General features: G+C 35.0%; 4 protein-coding genes across 7 annotated transcripts; 1 reads left to right on the top strand and 3 right to left on the bottom strand.

The window, feature by feature from the left end:
• Positions 1–2559: 2559 nt before the first annotated feature.
• LOC107815574 (co-chaperone protein p23-2-like) lies at positions 2560–13403 on the bottom strand. Its single transcript, XM_075247905.1, has 6 exons — positions 13248–13403; positions 12967–13153; positions 5229–5385; positions 3727–3749; positions 3587–3632; positions 2560–2831 (listed from the first exon to the last, which is right to left on the bottom strand). Exons 1-6 carry the CDS (start codon positions 13250–13252, stop codon positions 2797–2799), a joined length of 453 nt encoding a protein of 150 aa, XP_075104006.1. The 5' UTR covers positions 13253–13403; the 3' UTR covers positions 2560–2796.
• Positions 5394–10954, bottom strand: LOC142178437 (uncharacterized). 3 transcript variants are annotated; one of them, XM_075247904.1, is made up of 4 exons: positions 9128–10954; positions 8728–8920; positions 8031–8165; positions 5394–7904 (listed from the first exon to the last, which is right to left on the bottom strand). In XM_075247904.1, exons 1-3 carry the CDS (start codon positions 9248–9250, stop codon positions 8035–8037), a joined length of 447 nt encoding a protein of 148 aa, XP_075104005.1. In that variant the 5' UTR covers positions 9251–10954; the 3' UTR covers positions 5394–7904; positions 8031–8034. The 3 variants fall into 3 exon arrangements, with proteins under 3 accessions (XP_075104005.1, XP_075104004.1, XP_075104003.1); XM_075247903.1 differs by having other exon boundaries at positions 5394–8165; XM_075247902.1 differs by having other exon boundaries at positions 5394–8920.
• A 1156-nt stretch (positions 13404–14559) lies between the features above and the next one.
• Positions 14560–17835, top strand: LOC107761142 (putative small nuclear ribonucleoprotein F). Its single transcript, XM_016579315.2, has 5 exons — positions 14560–14673; positions 15515–15602; positions 15721–15758; positions 16508–16572; positions 17463–17835. Exons 1-5 carry the CDS (start codon positions 14668–14670, stop codon positions 17530–17532), a joined length of 267 nt encoding a protein of 88 aa, XP_016434801.1. The 5' UTR covers positions 14560–14667; the 3' UTR covers positions 17533–17835.
• Positions 17836–18579: 744 nt separating this feature from the next.
• On the bottom strand, positions 18580–21586 carry LOC107761144 (uncharacterized). Of its 2 annotated transcripts, XM_016579318.2 has the most exons (4): positions 21329–21586; positions 21106–21184; positions 20215–20479; positions 18580–18995 (listed from the first exon to the last, which is right to left on the bottom strand). In XM_016579318.2, exons 1-4 carry the CDS (start codon positions 21382–21384, stop codon positions 18928–18930), a joined length of 468 nt encoding a protein of 155 aa, XP_016434804.1. In that variant the 5' UTR covers positions 21385–21586; the 3' UTR covers positions 18580–18927. The 2 variants fall into 2 exon arrangements, with proteins under 2 accessions (XP_016434804.1, XP_016434803.1); XM_016579317.2 differs by having other exon boundaries at positions 21106–21577.
• Positions 21587–24633: the final 3047 nt, after the last annotated feature.

Genomic DNA, 24633 nt, shown 5'->3' with positions numbered 1-24633 from the left:
CTTTCAGTTGTTATGGTAATGTATTTGATGTATTCGCGCTACTGTATTCATGATGTATTCGCGCTATTGTGTTCATGAATACAGTAGCAAAAATCGGCTAAAAAATAGGGCAGTCCAGTTGTACGCCATTGTATTCACATATATTCGCGCATGTATTCATGAATACAGTGACGGAAATCAATGTAAAAGTAGGTCTCCCCAACTATTTAATAACTGAAAGCAGATCACTTAACGTGATACACACCTAATATAACTCAACAAAATCAATTATAACATGCAACATTATCAATCCAATTAATGAGAAGATTTGTCAGACGCTTAACACCAAAAAACAGAGCCTTCTTCAGAGTTTCAGTCCCTCTTTTTTTTTTTCTGATATAGTTCGATATTTTTTTCCCTGATATTGTCTGAGGTTCTGCTCGGAATTGATACAAGTATCTACAGAAATATTTTGAAATTCGATTTTCTAGATGGCAAGTTTAACAGTGCCAATTCGTCATTCTGGCAAGTGAAACACATCAAATTGTTATGTCGATTATTCAATTGACGGGATATTAATAAAGGAGTATGCGTCGTACAATGATTTGGTTGCTTCAATTTCGAAGCAACTAGGCATTGATTTGAGCTTCAAGTCAATTAAAATTGAATACAAAGTGAAAGGAAATTGCACGCCTATGAAAATACACAACGACATGGGTTACATGGTGTATGTAGAGGTTAAAAGGGAGAATAGAGAATTCGGGATGTATCCATTGTGTATAACTACATTGGATAAAGAAATTGTAGATGGAGGAAGTTTAATTCAAAGATACCTAATGCAACTTGACGCAACAGATGGGGTGAATAAATTTGATACAGTTGATACACTTGCACTTGCGTCTTTAAACTCAGGTGAACCAATTGAGATTTTCGAACTGAAAAGGGATTTGATTATTTCAAATACTAATCAAAAAGAGGTGATGGCTAGACAAGTATTTAAGGATAAGGCCACATTGAAGGCGATGATAGCAATATACAATTGCTGAAAGGTTTCAATTTCGGGTTGATAGGTCAAATGCTATCAGGTTTGCTTGTTACTACTTACAACCTCTTCACTAATATGTTGTATCCAACTGTATGTATATGTATTCATAATAGTTTTATAGTATATTCATGGCAGCATATTATAAATACAGCATATATTATGTTGTATTCATAATATATGTTTTTTTCATGATATGTTTCTGTATCAGTGATTTTAATTAAATGTGCCGAAACAGTTATAGGAGAAGTGAACTATTTATATTAATGTGTTGATAATACATTGTTGTATACAATGTACTGAACATTTTTTTTATGGTGTATTCATGTAACATACATTATATTTCATATTATGTTTCTATATTCAAAACTTTGTTGAAAAATGAAAATGTTTTGTGTATGTGGTTAGAAGACACTTAGCCGAATCAGTTGGTAGGAGTACTTCTCCAGCTATTTTTAAAATATTAATAATGTCACGTTTATACAACGACATTTAATATTAACCAATCGTGATATGTATATATTTAATCCATACATGATCAATTGTATTTATAAATAGCGAGTTACAGATTCGTAGATACCCATAACGTCAAAGTTTCTTCTTTATGTAAGGGAAAAATCTATTCACACCCAATTCTTACACCAAATTACACTAATTCATCACAATTGACTGATATATGTAACAAAAGGTAATTTAGAACATCTCCAATAGTATAATGGTAATTTGAACATCTTCCCTAGTTATATTAATTAAGAAATTTGCTTTGACGTGATGAAAATACTAATGAGACTAACTATATCTCCTTTCCCATTTTTAATAACCAAACCATCCAGAAAAGATGGAAAAGGAAACAAAGTAGTAGAATAACAAAGTACTCTTTCTTCTAAAGACAAAGGTTACTAACACTATGTTTGAATCATTGTTACCCATCGTTTTATAATGTATTGTATTGTATTGTATTGTATTGTATCATTTTATGGATACATTGTATTGTATCATTTTATGGATACAACGTTTGAATAGATTGTATCGTTTGCTGTTGTTAAATAATATTTTTGTTATTGGTTTGACTGTATTGTACAGTACTGTAACTGATAAGTTCACTAAAATAACCGCAATTGTTTAGAATTACATATAAAAATAATTTAAGAAAACTTCTTTCTACTAATTTATCATTAATTACGTAGCTTGGAAACAAGAGCAAAGACCTGGGAAAAAAAAGGTTAACTAATATTAGCTACACTAAAAAAAAAATTAAAACGATGAAAAGAGACAAAGAATTGAACGGAGACTTGGATAATAAAAAGAACGGGACAAACCAACTCCAGAAAAGATGGAAGAAGACAAAGTAAGTCAATAGGTTGGAGATTTGGAATTAAAAAAATAATAATTTAAATGATAAAATAGAATTATGGAGTAATAAGGACATAATTAGAAAAGAAAATAGGAAACGATCGCACCACACCAAATCGGTTGTTTCATAAAATGGGGCTTTTGGTTGTTCCCGAACAATGTATTTAACAATACAATACAATCAATTTTAAACAACCAATCAAAACAAACATTGTTTTAGGATAACAATACAATACGATACAATGGGTAACAACCATCCAAACAAGTTGTAATGTATACACATGGCTTAAAATCAGTCTTCCAACCACCCCTCCCTATACATCTAAATACTTCAGCAAGAAAGTCACATTTTGTTTCCTAAAAACTAAATCCTAAACATCTCCGGCAATCAGCGTCTTTTTGAAAGTTTTAAGCAGCTGCTTCTAATTTCCTCTAGCCTTTTCCAGGTCTGGAAGATCTGCAATCAAGAGATGAATTAATGTTACAACTGGAAAATTCCATCTCCTCATAATTCACTTGCTTCTATCTAGCTGAGGAGTTTGGATGGGGGAAAGTAGGACATCAAAACGGATGGTATTAAATAAACATGACATTTTTTATTTGTTTTCTCGTAAGCAAATAACCAAAATACTCGAGATGATCAACAATTATAAAGATGTTTTGGGTAACTTAGAAGAGAAGAAATAAAAGAAAGAAGAAAAGAGAGAGGGATATTAACTTGCACATTAGGAAAGATCAAGATTAAAAAGAAGCTATTGGGTGTTATGTGATTTTAATACCTTTATCAGATGTTCATATTAATCTTACTTCTAAGGTGTCTTTTAGCATTTACAAAAAGTTCCATCAAGCGAGGTTTCCCAGTAAAATAAACTAAAGGTCCCACTTTCTCATGTTCTCCGCAGTCCATTTCCTTCCTAAAATTTTATTAACACTGCGAACCTCATAATCCTATCTGCACTCCTTGTTCCTCTCCCTTTCAAACTCTTTAAGTTCCCTGTCTCTTCAATGTCGTCCGAGCAGAAAAAATTGCTCATATAAGCAAGAAAACGAGAAGTAAGAAGTTGGTGCTATTCCTCTGTTAAAGGAAATGAGACCTAGACAAGTATCTGAGAGCAGGAAAATACTGATGAACAAGAGTTTACTGGAAAACTTAACATTGCATCTTGGATATATACAACAAATATTTGTTCAATCAGATAGGAAATAACTCACAGAGCATTCCTCCATCATCGCTGCTCTCATCATCTCCTCCAGTGTACTAAAAGAAAATACATTCAAGTCAAATAACTATGATCAAAGTCATTGAACATTATGTTGCATGTAATATTTAACTAGATCAGGGTAGGTATTACCTCAACATCATTGTCAGAGTCCGCTACATGGAACAGAAATCTGGATTAGTCTATGAGTATAATAGGAAATAACACGTACAGATAAACATGAGAAGGTGAGTTAGTGCCAACTGCTGAAAAGCTTCAGTTCTTCCCGAAGTAGAAAAGAGAGAGAAGCAGGAAGTAGGTAAGATGGTATTGTTCATCGCTATTGATACACAGCTGTAAAAGAACACTAACTTGAGAGAGTTGATTATCACTATAGACGGAGAAGGAAGAGGGAGGGAAGTGATGAAATGAAATTTAGTAACTGGATCAACCAGGAGTTCAAAAATCAAATTATCTTGGGAAGTAGGAAGTGCAAACCTGCATGCCTAATCTCTGAGCACATTATCATTTTACATTAACAACTATATCAATTGCAAAATCAAAATTCTAGATAAGCGAAGTTCCCTGGACTTCCGTGTCCAGTAGTAAGAGTAGTAAGAGCACATTGTGTGATGTGTGGTTTAGGCACAAGTCACAGGTTCGTACCGTAAGTAAATGCCTTTATATAAGAAGAGAATGGTAGAGACGTCAACCCATTATCCTTCGAGTTTCAAACTTTGTTCCACAAGCTCTCGGGGATTTCTCGGTTATCAAAACTTTTTTAGACAAACTAACACTTCGACTCAAAACTAAGGAAGACAAGGAAAGGAAAGTTCAAAAAGTCTCCTTTGCCTAATTATTTTTTATCGAGAAATTCCTGAGGGATGTGGCAGACGGTCCAAAGGTTGGTGCTAATAGGCCCGCCCCTCTACCTTCTCGACTTAGATTACCAAGTTTTTGTCTCAAGAAGGTTCAGACCAATGACATGCGCCTAACCCACACATCACGCGATGTGCTCTTACCAGTAAAATAAGAATGAAAATATAGAAAGAAGTAGGTTACTGTCCTTCTGGCACCAGGTTCCATAGTCAAAATATAAGGCAAAATGGTAGCAAGAATTTCCGTGCTTCCCCACTTTGTCTCAAACCAGACAAAAGAAAGAAAATGGTTTTACTTTCTCATTTACTTCTTTCTTCTGATTTTCCTTTCTTTTCTACGCCTTTCCTTTTTTCTAAAAACCATACTCCTTTAATCAGGCATGAAAAGTCTGATTAGAGACAGCCAGACTGAATACACTCAACCTGCAGTCTAATTACTAAAAGTTGCCTTTGATCATTCAAATGAAACGTCTTGCAAGGAAAGTAGAAAGAAAAGAAAATCAAAAGTATATCTAATATTTCATCTGCCACTTAGCTCCTGCTCCAAAGCACAAAAAGAAGAAAAAGAGGGAAGGGCGGAGATGGAGTTGAATTACAAATTAAAGGAAGATTCAACAGCAAAACGACAAGATTGGCTGAACTGCCAGGAGGCTTACCAGCATTAGGATTCACTAAATACTTAGGTTTTCTGATCTGCTCACTGTCTCAAATTAATGTAAAGATAGCCATAATAACTTTTGGAAATTTAAGGAAGCAAGTAATATGCAGCCAACTCACAAGATTCCTCATCATCTTCATCACACCATTTGTTCCAATCGACCTTGAGGTATGGAGCGGGCTTCTCTTCAGACTTCAACAATCTTGGCCACCAGCCTTTTTGCTCCTTTTGGATTGAGCAGAGGATGTTTCTCAATCCAACATTAGTTTTACACCGCTGCACCAAAAGACACTCTTAAGATATTAACCATGAGAATTTTCTTAACACTGAAACAAATATGAAAAGGAAGAAATGTCCGGTTCAACTGTAACATTTCTGTAAGAGAATAAACTATTCGTATCTCATTTCTGTAAGAGAATAAACTATTCGTATCTCATCTAAAGGGATTAAGACAATATACTATTATTCAAACAAAAATTAACAGAAAGATTCTTTAAGTCACGATAGTCATAACACAGCTCAAGCCTCAATGCACATATCAGAATTAGGAAATACAATATCCAACTACGCATAGCGAAGAGCAATCAAACAATGATACCAAGGTGCATACAAGATACTGCGAATAAGGTGCATACACTAGGGTTGCAAATCCCTTTCAACTTTATAACTGCTAGTATCATCAGGTATAAAGGAGCAGACACTCACGAGAGGCATGATTTCATACGATGCACTCTAAACTACCATCACGACATATATACAGTTTGAGGATGTGAATTATGTAAGTGTATTTCACTTCTTCCTTCAAAAGATAAATTACACCTAGAATATATTCACTAAGCTAGAGACATAATTCAAAAGTGTATCCCTAAGATCATGGCTTTTACCCACAATCTTTGACTATACCATCAGACATAATTTAACATACAATCTAATATTGAAATACTCTGACAAGCTCTAAGTCTTAACACTCCCCCTCAAGCTGGAGCGTACATGTCATATGCTCCAAGCTTGCTACAAATGTATTCAATCCGAGCCCCTCTAAGGGACTTAGTAAGAACATCTGCCAATTGGTCATTTGAACCGACGAAGCTAGTGACAATGCATCCGGACTCGATCTTCTGCCTAATAAAATGACAATCCACCTCTATATGTTTCGTTCTTTCATGAAAAACTGGATTTGAAGCAATATGAAGGGCAGCTTGATTGTCGCATATAAGCTCCATCTGTTTGAACTCAACACATTGTAACTCTTGGAGGAGTTGTTTCAACCAAATAGGCTTGCATGTAGCAAGGGCCATAACTCGATATTATGCTTCTGCACTAGATCTGGCAACAACATCTTGCTTTTTGCTTTTCCAAGAAATTAGATTTCCCCCAACAGTACCCAAAAGTGGAGCGTCTATCTGACGGAGAACCTGCCCAATCAGCATCAGAATATACAACAATGTTTGTGTGACCTTTGTCTTCATATAATAGTCCTTGTCCAGGAGCATTTTTGATGTATCTTAGAATGCGAATTACTGCGTCCCAATGATCTTTACACGGAGCTTGGAGAAACTGACTAACCACACTTACTGCAAATGAAATATCAGGTCGTGTGATAGTAAGATAATTCAGTTTACCGACCAGTCTTCGATATCTACCAGGATCTTCTAATGGCTCCCCCTGTCCAGAGACGAGTTTGACATTTGGATCCATAAGAGCGTCAATAGGTTTGCAGTTTAACATGCATGTTTCCTCAAGTATGTCCAAAGCATATTTTCTTTGTGAGATAGCAATACCGGTCTTGGATTGTGCTACCTTGATTCCCAAAAAATACTTTTAACTTTCCCAAGCCCTTGGTTTGAAAGTGGCTGAATAGATGTTGTTTTAGCTCAGATATTCCTTTTAGATCATTTCCAATTATGACTATGTCATCAACATAAACAACCAGATAAATGTTCTTTTCTGCACCATTATGTCGATAGAAAACTGAGTGATCTGCTTCACTTCGAAACATCCCAAATTGTTGGACAACAGAGCTAAATCTGCCAAACCATGCTCTCGGAGATTGCTTAAGGCCATATAATGAACGTTTTAGACGGCATACTAAGTTTGACTCCCCCTGAGCAACAAACCCAGAAGGTTGCTCCATATAAACTTCCTCAGCAAGCTAACCATATATGAAAGCATTCTTAATATCTAGTTGATGAAGCGGCCAACGGTGCATTGCTGCTACGGAGATAAGCAGTCGGACAGATGCAATCTTGGCAACTGGAGAGAATGTGTCACCATAGTCAAGACCATAAATATGGGTGTATCCTTTAGCAATAAGGCGAGCTTTCAGCCGATCAATTGTTCCATCTGAACCTACCTTTACTGTATAGATCCACTGACATCCAACGGTAGATTTTTCTTCCGGTAACTGGACCAATTCCCAAGTGTTATTGGTCTCTAGAGTAGTCATTTCTTCGATCATAGCACCTTTCCACCCTGAATGTTCCAATGCTTCGCCAATAGTCCTTAGGATAGGTACATTAGATAAGGCAGATACAAAGGTATAATATAATGGGGACAATCGATGATAACTTAAGCAGTTAAATCGTACTGGTTTTTGAGTAGTGCATATACCTTTGCGTATGGCAATCTGATGAAGGCATGACTGGAGCAGGTGACGTAGGAGCAAGAGATGAGTCATTGGGAGCTACCAACGTATCCAGATCAGGAGTAGTGCTATCATTAGTATAAGCTAGAGGACTGGCACGTCTGGAGTATACTTGGAGAGGAGGAGGAGAGTCTTGAGGTCCGTCAAATTTCTGGCAAAACTTGAGGCGTCAAATTTCTACTTGTAGTGTTTAGTGAAAAATAGGGAGATGTCTCAAAGAAGGTTACATCTGCAGAGATCAAATATTTATGTGCTTTTGGATCATAGCATTTATAACCTTTCTAGTAACGAGGATATCCAAGAAAGACACACTTAATTGACTTTGGTTGGAGTTTGTCGCTTCCAGGACTGTGATCATGAACAAAGCAAGTACATCCAAACACTTTTAAAGGTAAATGATAGGGATTTTGACCTGCAAAGAGAATTGAGTGAAGACTTTAGTGTTGCAACACAGAAAAGGACATCCTATTGATCAGATAGCAAGCAGTGAGAACAGCATCTCCCCAAAAACGAAGAGGAACGTGATGGTGTATAAGTAAGGTACGAGTAGTTTCAATGAGATGCCGATTTTTACGTTCGGCAACTCCATTTTGTTGAGGAGTATATGCACAAAAAGTCTGATGAGTGATTCCTAGAGATGACATGAAACTAGTGATGGGAGATGATAAATACTCCTTTGCATTGTCACTACGTAATACCTTTACTAAAACACCAAATTGATTGTTTACCTCAACGCAAAAATTTTGAAAAATAGAAAATAATTCAGAACAATTTTTCATTAAGAATACCCATGTGCAGCGGGAGAAGTCATCAATAAAGGTAACAAAATACTGAAATCCTAAACTTGAAACAACACGACTAGGACCCCAAACATCTGAGTGAACAATGTCAAACATAGATGAAGCCCTATTATTGACTCTTTTGGGAAACGAGGTGCGAGTGTGTTTCCCAAGCTGACAAGTCACAAGACTCACATTCAAAAGAAGACAATGTGGAAAGATTAGGAATTAATTTTTGAAGCTTTGCAAGACTCGGGTGGAATAAACGGCTGTGGAGTAGATCAACTGATGTAGCGGAAGTGAAGGCAACTGGTGGTTGTGATTTGTACATATGATATAGTCCTTGTGACTCATATCCTGTTCCAATAGTCTTCCCCGTTTTCCAGTCCTACACAATAACAGAGTTAGCAAAAAAAGTGACAGAACAATTAAGGTTTTTGGTTAATTTACTAATGAAAATCAAATTGAATGAGCATTCAGGAGCAAATAAAACTGAGTTTAAAGAGATAGAGGGAAGAAGTTGCACTTCTCCTATTCCTTTTACTGCAGTTCGAGCAATTGGGTGAAGACCTGCTCAGACAAGCAAAGGGATTACCAGTTTGTGAGGTGCCAGATGAGAGTGATTGTTGTTTAGCCGCTTGATACTGCAGGTAATCACTATAATCCACCCCAGATAAAGTAATAAAATCAGCATGTTGATCATCTGTTTCACCACCATTTTGAACTATGTGGGTTGTACTGCGATTGTTTGTACGTGGTTGTCGACCATGCAGTTTCCAACAAGTTTGTCGAGTATGTCCTGGCTTGTTGCAGTAGGGTCTGCTGCTTTTTCTTTTTTCTCTTTGATAGATATTTTGTTCCTGTGGATTTTCATTTTGCACAACCAATACAGATGTCTCCACTTTATTAGTATCAAGTACTTCTGTTCCAATACGCAATAGCCAAGCTGAAACCTCAACTAATGAAGGAACTACAGAGCTTGCCAAGATCTGATCTTTTATAGGGCTGAGATCAGATCGAAATCCTTTCAGTGCCAAAACCATAAAGAACTTATCTCTTTGTTGCTCCTGGGTGGTGACACTTGCAGAAAGTGGCATGAGCGAGTCAAATTGATCTTTCAAAGTATCTATTTGTCCTAAATAACTCGCCATATCTTGATTATTCTGCTGAAGTTGGACTAAATCTGAAACTACTTTGTATATTCGTTGTATATCATTCGTATACAAAGCTTTAGCTTTAGTCCAAACTTTATAGCAAGTTTTACAAGATTGAAACAAGTTGAGTAATTTAGGATCCAAAGAGTTCCATAAAAGATTACACAATTGTGCATTAATTCGGGTTCACTTAGTCTTTTCACTAGTATTAATTTCACTAGCATTTTTGACTAAGTGATCCTCATATCCCTGTCCCATGAACCACATCTCAACTGAAGAAGACCATGGTGAATAATTATTACTACCTTGTAATTTAACAGTAGTGATAGTGGAAGGATTCAAAATTGGAGAAAAAAATGGTTTGACTTTTTCTGTCGTGGAGGACTCACCTGTCATTTTGATATTTAAATTTCAAGAAGGCAAGTGTACAAAATAATATGGGACAGAGGACAAAAGTAAGAGCACTCTGTAATGAAATAGAAGACTTTGTTGGGCAAGAAAGCTTGTAAGAATGGCCCCCACATGTAAAGACAAAGTAATAAAGTATGACTTGAAATAAACAAAGCTTAACTTTGGAAAAAGCTTTTCAAAACCAAAATTTTACTCTTCTGCTTCAAACGAAAAATCCCATCTCAAGTGACCCACCAAATTAAGACTCAACAGAATACTTTTCTTTTCCTCTCACCAAAATCACAAGATCTGACCGGGAAAGTAGCTTACTAATGGAATCGGGTCAGAGGGTAACAAGATCTGACCGAAAACTACTTCGGAGATTTTAGAGAATGTGATGGGTAAGACTGGAATAAATGGTCGAACCTCACGTATCTGAAATGAAAGTCAGAGATGGCTGGAAAAATCCGCCGAAGAAGTGGATGCCGGAAAAAGCAACCGGAAAAGGTGGTCGGAAAAATCCGTCGGACTAGTGACTGCCGTAAAAAGCAATCGGAAAAAGTATTTGAGTCTCTACCGAGATCGTAGAGGCTCTGATACCACAGCGTTTTGGATAGCGTGCGGCGACAAATAGTGACGAGGGCCCCCTTCACTGAGGCGAGAGGCGCGCAGCGAAGCGCTCGCCTTTTTGATGTGAAGCGACAATTTATACAAAAACATAAAATATTATATACATATAACTAAAAACTCAATAACAATAATATATTAATAAATATATCATTCAAAAATTAAAGACTCAATAGATAGTCATAGACTCATAGTAGATTCATAAACTAAAGTCTAATAGTCTAAAACAAGCAACGTCTATTCTTCTTCAAGATTTTCAAAAAAAGGCTACTGCCTCTGGAAAACAGCAAAGAAAGAAGAAGAAAAACATAGCAAAAAAAAAAGGCTACTGCCTCTGGAAAACAGCAAAGAAAGAAGAAGAAAAATGAAGAAACTAACAACAAAGAAAGAAGAAGAAAAACAGAGCCCAAAAAAAAGGCTACTGCCTCTGGAAATCAGCAAAGAAAGAAGAAGAAAAATGAAGAAAGAAAGAAGAAAGAGCTGATCATTGAATGATTGAAGAAAGAAGAAAGAAGAAGAAAAAGAAAAAAGAAGAAGAAGCTGCTGAAATAGAAGAAGAAGAAAGTAGAAGAAAAAAGGAGAAGAAGAAGAAAAGAAAAGAAAGTAACATACCCGGTGATGATGGCTGATGATGGAAGAAGAAGAAGAAGATCGAAGGTCGCTGAAGGAGAAGAAGAAGGTCGCTGCTCGTCGCTGAAGGAGAAAAGTGAAACCCAAGCCCTAATTTTGTGTTTTAATATTAATGCTGTCTTTTCTTCCGTTTTATTCAAAAAGCGACGCCTCGCAGCGCCTCTCGCTACACAAGCAGAGGCGCTCGCCTTTTCTTCCTCGCAACGCAACAGACCAAAATAGCGATGCTGTCTCGCCTCGCGTTGCTACACGCTATTAGCACTGTAGCGCTCGCTATTTACAACACTGTGATACCATGTGAATTATGTAAGTGTATTTCACTTCTTCCTTCAAAAGATAGATTACACCTAGAATATATACACAAAGCTAGAGACATAATTCAAAAGTGTATCCCTAAGATCATGGCTTTTACCCACAATCTTTGACTTTACCATCAGACATAATCTAACATACAATCTAATATTGAAATGCTCTCTGACAAGATCTAAGTCTTAACAGAGGGCATAATGTAAAATTCAAATTTCTTCTTTCACTTTTCAATAGATTAACATGGATAGAGCATATGTACACAAAGCATTTTTCTAGCTTAATTTATAAATTCACCTCAAAAAGTAAATCACATATAAACGCAAAACATAACTACATACATGATACCAAACTATAGAAGAATAAAAAAACAAGCAAAGACAACTTATTGGTGCGCGGTCTGATATGCACTTCCTAACATTATGATAAATTTTTCTATCCATTTATATAGTCCAAGACCAAGGCAGTGGGTAGATCTACCTTACTCCACTGCAGAAAGAAAGAAGTGTTACAACAGCTATGATTGAGCGAGCAATGTACTAACCCTGTGAAACCCATTAGAAATCACAGCATAAAAGTAAACATCCTGATTCAGAAACTACAGCCCTTTTTGTCAGAAGAACACCTCAATTGCAAACTAGTTATAGTCGGCTATATGAATCTTCAATATCTGTCTGACTCCAGTTGTATCCATTCTATTCTAATATTCAATACTTTGGGGTTCTCTAACATTTGAAGTTAGCAACATTTTATAATAAAAGACAAATCCCAGAACAAACTAAAAGTAATTATTAAAAAATATCTAGCAAACACTGGTCGTAACGTGAACATACCAACAACCATGTTCATCAAACTCAACATAATTGCTACATTTTTTTGATAACCAAGATTCTTCGGAGGGCCAGTGATATATCATACATGGTTCCAAACTCAGTGAATAATGGGTCACCGTTCCTCTACCCTTCTCCGCTTAAATGCCATGCTTTTATCAGCGGCATGGTTTGTACCCGTGACGTGCTCCTTACCACAGAGCACACATTGCGATCTTACCAATAGACCAAAGCCCTAGGGGCGACATAATTGCTACTACATTTTGCACCCGTTTCATTCCAATACTCAGTAATTTAGGGTTTCTCTACTATCTCCACATATTTTACTTACATACAAAACCCTAAACAAACTATTAAAAGAGCTCCTAGCAAACACAGGACTTAAATTAAAAGTGCCAATATCTCTTTTCACCAAACTCAACAAATTTGCCACCAAAAAAAAAAAGAAGAAAAAAACAAGACTATGCAGAAAATAGTAAAAAGAATAGGAGGGGAACCTCAGGGGAAATATTCCCATAAAGTTGGAGAGTGAAGGTAAAGGAATCGCCTTGGACACCAACAGCAGAGAAATTAAAAACACCATCTCCCTCACATTTCAATGTTACGTCTTTAGCATCAGGCAATGATATGGTCAAGTAAATTTTCTCAGATCGTTGAGCCCAAAGAACTTCTGGTTGACGACTACTGCACATTTTTTCAAAATTTTCACATTAAGAAATACAAATCGGAAAGGAAAGAAAAAAAATAGCAGATTTTGAATTTTCTCGAAAATGGGTACCTCATTTTTTTGGAGAGGAATTGCAGGTTTGTTTCGTCCACTGAATCAGTTGATGTCGCCTTTTCCGCTACTTTTCGAGTTTAGAACCAAGGTTTTCTACTAGTAGTTCGCACTTACTCCTTTTGACTTGAGTCCTCAGGGGTCGTTGTGGCAATCCAAAATAATCCCTTATATATTGGTCAAATGTTTATTTGTTAAGTATTTTTAATAGCTAATAGTATACGTAATAATTAATAGGACTTTATATATATTGATAGCATAAAAAAATTTATATTATTTGTATAATTTAATTAATTATTTAGGTTAAAATATTAAGCTACGTACAAAAAATTACTTGTACTGGATCGAATCATCGAACTCAAAAACAATATTCTGGAATTCAAACTTATAAAAGTGAAAGTCGAAAATACTATCCTGAAATTCAAACTCATAAAAATAAAAGTGAAATTCAAATTCATAAAAATAAAAGTCGAGAATACTATCTGGAGGTTATATATAAATAAAATTACATCACATTCTCCTAGAATACGAGAAGGAGGCGATTTGAACTCCATGATATTTTTTTTTTTTTTGGGAGTTTGCAAGTTTATGTTGGAGTAAATTTCAAACTCCTGTATATTGCTGGAGGTTTTCTGTAATTTTTCTTAGAGTATTTGCGTTTAAATTTCATTTTCGTATTAAAAAACGGCTAAAGTTTACAATATATAATTTTGACTAATGGCTAAATGTTCGACTAGCGGTCTCAATTCTCAAAAAAACTGTCCATTTTTTTGGAAAAATTACGCGACACATCAAATATTTTTACTCTATTTACTATTCGTAGCTATACTTTTAGTAAATTTATCATTCGTAATTATATTTGAATTTTATAACAAATTCATGAAATAAGAGATTACTTGTTTAAACTGAAACAAAAGAGCAACAAGCTCACTAGCTCACTATAGTTTAGAGCACAATAACTATAATTTGCCTAATTACCATTCGTAACTCTCAGCTATGAGAGCTTGCTGCTCTCTTATTTCAGTTCAAAATAATTAATCTCTTATTTTATGGATTTAGAGCCAACTGAGCTATGAGAGCTTGTTGCTCTCTTATTTCAGTTCAAAATAATTAATCTCTTATTTCATGAATTTGTTATAAAATTTAAATGTAGCTACAAATGGTAAATTTGCTAAAAATATAGTTACGAATGATAAATACAGTGTAAATGTTTGATGCGTCGCGTAATTTTCCTTCATGTAAGAGGATTGGACTTGGGCATCATAACCTTACATGGGCCAACCCACATCTAATTGTAGTTTGGCCCATTAAAGTTTTATAAGCCCATTCATCTCCAGCGCAAAGGAGAAAAATATCGACTAAGGGCAGTTCCTCTTCTTCTCCCACTTTTCAGAAAACCTTAAACCCTTGAAAAGCTTCCATGGCGGTAAGTACTCAAGTAGCATTCTTCAATAGCTGCTCTTGCTTTTATATACTCGCTGTTACTTTGTTCTTCTTTGTTATCTTAATATTATTATTTTACCTTATTATTACAAAAGTATATATATTTGTTACTGAATAATTGTATTATACTTCTTACTGTTTCTCTGGTTAATAAACCTGCAACATGTGATGCACCGTGCTCAGCTTTTTTTCTTCTCGAGAGTCTAACTAAGTTAACTTAATCAACATTCTAAAAAACGTATTTTTTTGGTCAATTTGATATGAGAATAGTACTTTTAGATTTTTTCTTTTAAATTTCTTAATTTTAATTTGAAAAAAAAATGAATATATCTGGTCGGAATTAGCTTAATCAATTTATCGAATTGATTCTCCCTAAGCAGAATTACCAAACAGATTGAAACATAGAGGGTAGATCCTAAGTATCGGTGCAGCTTATTTTAGAAGCTTGTTGGTAGCCCCAAAGGCTTAGTTCAAGTGGCAATGTTTGAGGGACCACTGACTTTGGTCGCAGGTTCAACCCCGATACCATGTGAACTAAGCCTGGTATTTAAGTGGGGAAGGGTAGAGGACTGCAGTTGGTCCTAAGGATCGGCCTCAGATGGGTTTCTCGGTCATAAAAAAAAATTCAGAAGGTTGGTACTGAAAATCTTCTGAAGAACTCCAGGTCTGTTGGTACTCAAGATTTTATCTTTGCCATATTAATCATCATGATGTTGTACCATTTACTCATTATGCGGTGAATAACAATACAAATAGAGTAATGTTCTATACTTAGAAACTTTGGGTTCTGATTCTGAATAGCTTTTAATATGTCGTCATTGCAGACAGTGCCAGTTAACCCCAAGCCTTTTTTGAACAATTTGACTGGAAAGCCTGTGATGGTAAAGCTAAAGTGGGGAATGGAGTACAAAGGTAATCTGCTGATTGGACTTATTGGTTCCTAATATTATGTTCTTCATTAAGGTTTTTGAGATTGAGATGTCTGCAGACATTGTTTAACTAAACTCCTTCTTGTCTTTTCGCTTTCTAGGGTACCTGGTCTCAGTGGATTCATACATGAACTTGCAGGTAATAATGTTTATTTGAGTTTCTGTCCTTTTCCATTTCAAATTCTCTAAAAGAACATTATTAAGTGGAAGTATGTGCATCTATATCTTTATGGTATGCTTGACTCCATTACTATTCCTGCTATCCATCAGGGGCATGAGTAGCTGTCTAGATAACCGCATTTACTACTACTGTATTAAAAGTTTTGTTATGCAAGCAAGTTGAAAAGAATTTTTCCTAATATCAAACTTTGTTGGTCCAATTCTGTTTTTTTTTTTTTTTGTGTGTGGCCAATTGTTGTTAACTTTGAAATGGTGGGAACATTTACTTTTTTTTCTTTCCTATATGTGGATGTGGGTTGGGGATGGACTGTGTTCAGTAAACTCAGAGCTTTGTTCAAGAAAAAGTAGCATTAAGTTCTTGCAATAATACAGATTGATCACGGATGCAATAAAATATCAAAAACTAAGAGAAAGCCCGTGAACTATTATACATTTTGAGCCCTTTCCACAGTATTTCCTTGTTAAGGATAGCTTCTTGTATCCTGTCTACATAAAAAAAATGACTCTGGGAGGAGAGTCTGTTTTACAAATGGCTTTACAACTAAAATCAGAAATATAGCAAGCACAACAATAAAATTTACAGTAAAAGCACATTCATTGCCCGAAGAAGTAATTTCAAGCTCCTAGTAACCTGCTTGTTCTATAGAAGTGTGCATGCGTGCGTATTTTTCTGTGTGATTTTCTGAAATCGTGTTATTCTTTTTACAGCTTGCAAACGCAGAAGAATACATTGATGGACAATGCACTGGTTCTCTTGGAGAGATCCTGATTAGGTACCTTTGTGGCTTCGTCATTTGATCTTGATAATCGTATTTGAAATTAATGCCAACAGCTGAACATAATAATCATAATATCATGGTTATTTTTTTTAAAAACATAGTAATTGTAATAGCTCAAACTCCTTCATTTCTTCCTCTCCCCCTGGCTCTCTTTTCTGCCTGCATCAGGTAGCAGGCGTATAAAACTGAAGAAACATTTAGTTGTAAATGGAGCTCATCCTTTTTCTTCCTTGGTTGACTTCTTTTTTTAAAAAAAAAGGTTCCTACAATTGGTTGAATTTAGGAGGTGGAAATATGGAGATTTTTCTTTGTTTTGCATCTTTTTATTAGTTGCATGTCTCGTGTGAATGACAAATATTAGACGAGTATGACAAATGTTTGATGTACTCTATTTGCCCTGCTGCCTTAGTAATATGAGTGAGTATGCAGACATTCGTAGCGTTTCAAAAGTAGTCTCTTATTGCTAACTAATTCTATCCATACCTGCGGACTTGATTTACATGTTCCATCTTCCTCACAATACCATTCTTCAATCGGATCAGTTACATAAGATCGTAAAAGTTGCCTCCCTGTTTTCATTTTTTTTAAGATTTTCAATTCTTGTAAAAAAGTGCCTTAAATATTTATTGATTATTGATTGGTTTATAAGTTTATGATTCAGAATTATCTAAATGGTAGTTGACTGACACATCACTCTACCATAGTGATCTATTTAGCTCTTATAAATTTACTTGTTAATTTGTAAGAATCAATTGTATCATGGTAAATCACCAATTCACTTTTGGCAGTCTTTTCATATAGTTATATAACTTTATTCGTAAAAGCATTTGCCCTAACGAAAATGTGACTTCTGTTTCTTAACCTTAGCGATTTCGCTTTTGCAGATGTAATAATGTCCTCTATCTTCGTGGTGTACCTGAGGATGAAGAATTGGAAGATGGCGACCGCGACTAGATAGTGTTTTGTATTAGTAGTGTGATGGTTCTTTTGGTGCAATCAGATTTCTGGTTCATTGAACATGATGGAACAACATATTCGTCTGCTCGAATGTATTATCAATTATGTGTAAGCTTTCCTAGATGCTGCTATCTAATCTATATGATGATGGATATAGTTGGGGAAGAGGTTGGTTTTCACTATAGAACAAAACGAAGATGGAAACGCCTCCCTTCTTCATATTGAGGATCTTGATAAACTCTACGACTATGAGGATTCAAGTAGGTTTTTGGAGTGTGTTTATGGTCTATTTTGTTTCTCCACGTGGCAGCAACCTGCTATAATTTGCAATCCCAGTACATGAGAAGTAAGATTTCTTTCCGACGTAGATATGGACCGCTATTGTCACTTTTCGTTAGGTTATGAACCAGAAGAAAAGATTTCGTTGTTTTTATGAGACTCGAAAATACAACAAGGTATTTTAAAACATACACAAGAAACTGGATTTTCACTTTAGGCATAGACAAATCGTGGAAGGAGATCGAAACCATTTCCCAGTTTAATCGATTGAGGGAGTTTGCATTAATGGAGTTTAACTCCATATGTTGAATGGTTTTATTGGGAAGAAAAGTATGGTTGCATTCGATGTGAAAGCCGAGAGTTTCAGAACTATTATATTTAAATAATTATCACCTATAGAAGTGAAGGAAAGTTTTTAGGAAATGGCCAACTTGAAGAATGGGGGAGGCATTTCATTACTGGCTTTCACTTGGTTTATAATGAAGGATATGCAGTTCCATAAAATGCATTTTTGTCCCCAGACGTACATTAATGGAGAGATTATAGAGTGAAGCGCTATAAATTCTCTTATTTCTGTTACGATATTACAAGAACAACTTGGATTAAACATTAAAGGCATTTATCAATGTGTAGAAAGCCTCATCCCATTGGAGAATTGCAGTGCTGCTCAACAGGGTTGAAATGTTAACTCACCTTGTGCTCGGAATAGACAATTCAGTAATACCGTATCACCAAATGTCACAGAAAGCACAGAGAAAGTAAGATATATAGCAGAAAGAAACTATTAATATAGAAACTGCATGGATATCAATGTGGCCTGTTTTAGGCAAACTATTCCCCTAAAAATTCTACATTGCTTTACATCCATTCAGATATCCTACATTCTTCAGCGTTCAACTTGATAAGAATTTAGAACAAAAATGATATCCTAAAAAGGGAAATCTAGCTGTATTTATAAGAAAACATTATTTTTTCACGAAAACAATCAACTGATACACAGTAATAACTTCAAATCAGCTGTTCTTGAATATAAGCGACAACTTCTGCATTTTCATGCTACCTGACAAAGCCAACTATATCATGATAAAAAGCCACAAGATCAAACCGTTAGAATCAAGCAAGTACAAGATGACCTCGTCCTCCACAGTCTGAACACATTATGTTACCAGAACCCCCACAACCTGCAAGGTCAAAGTCAAAGAGTAAAACATCTGGCTGCTTTAAGATCTCAATAAAGATGATTCTAGAAATCATTTAGATGAAATTAAAGACAGAGGAACAATATAAGCAGGAACTGAAATACATGAATAATTTTAACAAGGGAAGAAATATTGTTAAGAAAGAGCATCCACGGTTTTTAACGATTTGAAGGTTAGAGAAATTGCACATCGACAAGGAGCAGATTCAGGATATCTTTTCAGATCAAATTAGTTCCGGTATTTGCACAAAGTCTTTTAAACAGGTCAGAGACTTTTATGTCAACGTAGGGATAATTGTCAGATTTACTAAGCCTCTAGTTTTAAAGAACCCCTAATTTGACTTAAAAACAACTCATCTACTATTGGGATGAAATGGATGCAAACAGAACAAAATGTTTATGGAGGATTCACATAGACAGCAATATGGTTCTTGAACCTTATTTTATGCTTTAGCATAGTGTAATATCAACCACATTTTCTAGATATGGTTAACAAGTTCTCAAAATTCCTACATTTTGTCATGGCCTCCAAGTTCTAGAAAAAACGGTGTGAAAACTCAGCTTGCAAGTTCATTTGTTCCCTAGAAGTTAGTGTTCTCTGTGTTATGATTCTCTGGTTGTAAGGCCATACAGTTTCTATATTCACGGGTCGCCAAAGCTTAGCTAAAAGCTGAAGGCTCTTGCCCCAAAGCTATGAGTTTCCACTGATTAAGCTAGCTGAAAGAAATTAAAATGAGAAATGCTCAGGTAATAACTTTCAAGTTCCAACTATCCAGGGTAGGAGGAATTTGTAAAGCAGTTAAACTTGTCCACGTTTTCTCATTTCAAAAATTTCTTAAGTGATCCACTTGTAACAGCAAAATAGTAATATATCATCAATTTCCACCACAGGGAATTAAATCCCTCAGCCTTAGATAATCCTCAAGTACGTAATATTGCAATATTATGGACCTAAACAATGCATTTATGATATTGAGGACTCATATAGCCGACCCCAACTAGCTTGGGATTGAGGCCTAGTTGTTGTTGTTGGGAGTTAAATCCCTTAATCAGAATAGAAAAACTGATTAGCTATGGACCTACACTTAGGGATAAAGAGCGGAAATATAACAAGTCTAAAATATGTCCAGCAATCAGCATACAGTGAAAAAGATTGAAGGAAATATGAAAGTGAAGGGAAAGAGAGAAGAAAAGTAACTTACCTAAGCATCTAACTTTGACAATTATCCCCTGACTTTCCATTATAGAATCAACATATAGGCCTGTACCGGAGCAGGTGGTGCAAAGGACAGCACCTTTAGCTTCACACCCGGGACAATGAGGATTATCTCCAATACTTTTCTTGGCCAAGGACAATCCAGTTGGCTTCTCAATTCTTTCCTCTGGTACAGATTTATCATAGCAAAACAGAGATTCAAGACTGCTTATTCGTTTGTGAGCATCACCTACACCATTTATTTGCATTGCCTGCAATATTGAGGCACATACTCTTATTAAGAGAAAAGTAAAATTTGAGTTTTTGCTAGATTATTTTCAATCACGTTTTTCGTTATGATCACGAAAACAAATGAAATATATTTGCTTTGTGAAATTGATGCAAAAGATCTTAAATAAATTTTGATACTGACATGCCTAGCTAAATCCTTCTCTCTAAGTTTTTTGGTAGTGTTTTTTCAATGTTAAGCTGTATGCTACCATCCATTTGTCATGCTTCTAGTTTTCATTGGAGGCGGATGCAGTGTAGTCTCAACAAGTTAAACTAAACCCAATATATTTCTCACAGAGCATAAATACACATACGAAAATTCACTAAAATTTCAATAAATACTAAGTTTTGAATCCATAATTTCAAAAATACAATGGATTCAGTAGCGAGAATATAAATATTGAACTTGTCAACTTAAAATGCTGGATCCGCCACTCTCTAAATAAAGGCATGTGGTGGTGCCTCATCAAGAGTACACATTAGGTTAACACTATGGTCAAAGTATCTCTTAAAACAAAAATTTTAATAAGAATTCAGAAAATTGAAGAATTGAAATAAGATAGCATCAAACATGTACTATAAAATTGGAAACAAAATAAGCACTCACTCTTGGTGAGGGAGATTGAGAAATAACATTGTTTGGGGTATTTCTCAAAATGGGTCTTGCAAAGAACAAGCCTGTGCTCCTGTTGAAAATAGAAATTGGCGAAAATTTGGGCAGGCAAACTGAGGAAGATGATATCTTTAACGTACAATCCATTTTCACAAAGTGAATTCAGACCCAGCTAAAGGCGAGAGTTGCTGAAATTAAGAAGATGAACCAAACAAACCTGAAAGATTTTTTTTCTTTGTTATCTGACAGCAATGTATTTCTCTTTCGATTCATATGTCGATGAAATTCAATGTCTCTCACCTAGTATTTAACGACAAATGGATCTGTCTTTACATTCTCTGTACCTTTCTATTTCTGCAACTCGAACTCAAGAGAGATGAGGCTCGTTATGGATAAATTTGGCAAGTGGGCTGGACTAGTCCCTTGAACCCAATTGGCTCATTGAGTCTTTGGACCACCGTAAGTGGAACCTTAATTCCGAGCCCCGGGATCATCCCGGCCTTGCACTGCCCCCAACATAACAAACAACATAAATAAAGTTTTTTGAAAAATTGGCATCCTATAACTAACACATAACATGAATTGGCAATTTTTTAGCCTTATATTAGGTTTGGCAAAGATAGCTCCAAACAATTGGCATTATATAGCCAAATCTTAAAAAAATTACTCTCTTTTATATTCTCTCTAAAAAAAAAACTACACGCTTATTTTGGCTTCCCACCCCTTTTCTCTCCTTGTATTTCTTCTTCCATCTCTTCTCTTTTCTCTCATAGTTTAGCAAATTTTTTGCAAATTATGCAAAAAAAATCAGTGAGATGAAAAGGTAAGGTTGATCTCACATCAGAGAAAATCAGAAGCAAAAACTAAGAGAGAAAAAATATATTTCAACTTTATTTTTCTTCTCTCTTCTTTTTTTGGTTGGATTGAATGAGCGGGTGTGACTGAAATTAGTTAAAAATATCTAAACAAGGCTATATATAAAATTTGAGCAAGATTAGCAAAAACTAAGAGAAAAAAATATATTTCAACTTCGTTTTTCTTCTCTCTTCCTTTTTTTGTTTTGATTAAATGAGTGGGTGTGATTGAAATTGGTTGAAAATGCCTAAACAGGGCTATATACAAAATTTGAGCAAAATTAGAAGTGATTTAGACTGGTTTCAGGTAAAAAAATCAGACCTAAAAATCCAACTGCGACATGTGTATATCACGTTGTATATCATGTAACATCAGTGTATATCACACACAAGTTTTTTGACCTCTGTGTATATCACTTTGTATATCGTGTATACAACACAATTTTTTTATGGACGCCCGTGTATATCACATTATATATCATATATATAACACAAATTTTTATGGATATACACAGACACACATAATATACATGATATATCACTGATGTACATAGAGATATACACGGATTACAATAGGGGATACACATGTGGAGTCGTCTTGAACTTGAGTTTTCAATATGAAATGTGTTATACAAAGAAGGAAAATAAAATTTTAATAAATATTTTTGATATACACATTATTATTATGTTATACATTATGATATACAAATAATATAATTATTAATTATTGATCAAAAAAGGATTTTTTTTTATATAGCATGTTTAAGCAAGTTCTAAAATATAAAAATAATAAATATAATTGAGGGAGTAAATAATATTTTGGTATACAAAGAAAATTAAATTTTGATATACACAAAGAAGAAAAATAAACTTATGATATCTATTTTGGTATTACACATGTCTGATATTCTATACACTGTGATATACAAATAATACAATATTTTTATTGTGATATACATTAATATAAAGGCAGCAATAACTATATATATAATTTAATATTATCGATATACAAAGAATAATATTATTTATATACAAAGAATGAAAATAAAATTTTAATATACATGTTTATATACATTGTTCCTTTCCTATAAAAGCTCCAGATTCCTTTTATCACTTTTTTTACTTTATGATTTTGAACCTTCTTAAGTTACCCTCGAATTTTCTATCAGCCCATCAATCCTTCAGATCTTCATAAGTTGTTCTTCACATCTTTATATCTTCATCTCTTGTCTTCAAACCTTCATACTAACCTTCAAACCTTCATATTTCCATATTGAGATGGCTAAGACTTCGTAATCGGCAACCCAAAATACAACACCTTCGACTTCTACCTCGGCCGCAGGCACCAAGGCAACACTTCTGGTAGTAGCCCCGGGACCTCCTCTTATAGAATTCATCCCCAGAGGCTGCTCCATAGATAACAACTTCAAGGTTTTGATAATTGAAAATTTTGAACCAACCCGACTCATCAGGGGCGGCCCAACCCTAAAGCAAGTGAAACACTTGCTTTAGGCCCCAAAAATTTAAAGGCCCCAAAATTACTAGTATTTCTCTATATATAATAGTATATTATTTATATAATTATCTTTTATTATTGATAAATTTATTTCTTTATTGTCATATTAATTTTTAATAACTCGATTTCTTCCTCTAATTAATATAACTAAAATAGTTTTTTGTCAATCTTATTTTACTTTTTTACTTAATTATATTTCTCTATTCATTAGTTGGTCACGTAACTGTATCTAATAATCTAACTTATTATTTATTTTTCTTACATAAATTATACTCTCTCTGTCCCAATTTATATGAAAGTGTTTGACTGGATATGGAGTTTATCAAATAAAGGAAGACTTTTGAAACTTATAATCTTAAATAAATCATAGAAATTTGTGGGTTAGAAATTATCTCATTAATGGTAAAAAGAAAAATTTAAAGTTGAATTGTTACAAATATAGAAAGGGACTTACTAAAAAAACGGAGTCACTTAAGTTGGGATGGAGGAAGTATGTTTTCTGGGTTCTCCCATTTCAGTAGTGATGCAATCAACGTTAAATTCATTTAATTTTTTGTACTTTATAAAACTAAGTTCTTATTTTTTTTAATTCTACATCCTCACTTGTCTAATTTTTTAAAAAAATAATGTTTAATTAATATATATATATATATATATATATATATATATATATATATATATTGCTTTAGGCCTCACCCGATGTTGGGCCGCCCCTGGTTGGCATAAATTGGTTGCTCCATCACCGAGGAGATGCTTCAAGTGGTCCGAGAGGACTGCAAATAGGAAGGCAAAGACATAGTCGTTCCCAGTCTTGATTAGGATATCACGATACACGTGGGAGGATACTTAAGCATTTACTCGTATCCTTTCACGTTTGGTCCGGTGGATACGGTGATCATCAATTTTTGTAAGAGGTATGAAATCTGCCTCGGGTAGATGCACCCGTCTTTTTGGAGGATTGTGACCCTTATCCGTCACTTCGCTAACTCGATTCACGTTTGACCATCTGCTCCGAGTTTACAACCCCCGAATCTTCCGAGGTGGGTTAATCATTCTCGCCCGTCGGGCAAAGAAAGCTCCATTCTCCTGTATAGACGAGGATAGGGACCGAGGCTGGCGGGGAGGGGGGGGGAAGGGGGGAGTTTGTTCGGA

The sequence above is a fragment of the Nicotiana tabacum genome, chromosome 24, assembly GCF_000715075.1.
Source record: "Nicotiana tabacum cultivar K326 chromosome 24, ASM71507v2, whole genome shotgun sequence".
Lineage (NCBI taxonomy): Eukaryota > Viridiplantae > Streptophyta > Magnoliopsida > Solanales > Solanaceae > Nicotiana > Nicotiana tabacum.
This window is presented reverse-complemented; position numbering and strand designations above follow the sequence as displayed.

Bases quoted from the DNA above. Each gene is read 5' to 3' on its own strand.
- LOC107815574 (XM_075247905.1), bottom strand. The intron at 3,633-3,726 runs GTAATACCTACC...ATTTTCTTTTAG, and splicing joins ACTCTGACAATGATGTTGAG to TACACTGGAGGAGATGATGA. The intron at 2,832-3,586 runs GTGAGTTATTTC...TCTTGATTGCAG, and splicing joins CGATGATGGAGGAATGCTCT to ATCTTCCAGACCTGGAAAAG.
- LOC142178437 (XM_075247902.1), bottom strand. From the start codon at position 9,683: ATGGCGAGTTATTTAGGACAAATAGATACTTTGAAAGATCAATTTGAC. The intron at 8,921-9,127 runs GTAATCCCTTTG...GTTATTGTGTAG, and splicing joins ATCTGGCACCTCACAAACTG to GACTGGAAAACGGGGAAGAC.
- LOC107761142 (XM_016579315.2), top strand. The intron at 15,603-15,720 runs GTAATCTGCTGA...TTCGCTTTCTAG, and splicing joins GTGGGGAATGGAGTACAAAG to GGTACCTGGTCTCAGTGGAT. The intron at 16,573-17,462 runs GTACCTTTGTGG...TCGCTTTTGCAG, and splicing joins CTTGGAGAGATCCTGATTAG to ATGTAATAATGTCCTCTATC.
- LOC107761144 (XM_016579317.2), bottom strand. From the start codon at position 21,258: ATGGATTGTACGTTAAAGATATCATCTTCCTCAGTTTGCCTGCCCAAA. The intron at 20,480-21,105 runs GTGAGTGCTTAT...TCAATATTGCAG, and splicing joins CTCAATCTCCCTCACCAAGA to GCAATGCAAATAAATGGTGT. The intron at 18,996-20,214 runs GTAAGTTACTTT...TTGACCTTGCAG, and splicing joins TGTCAAAGTTAGATGCTTAG to GTTGTGGGGGTTCTGGTAAC.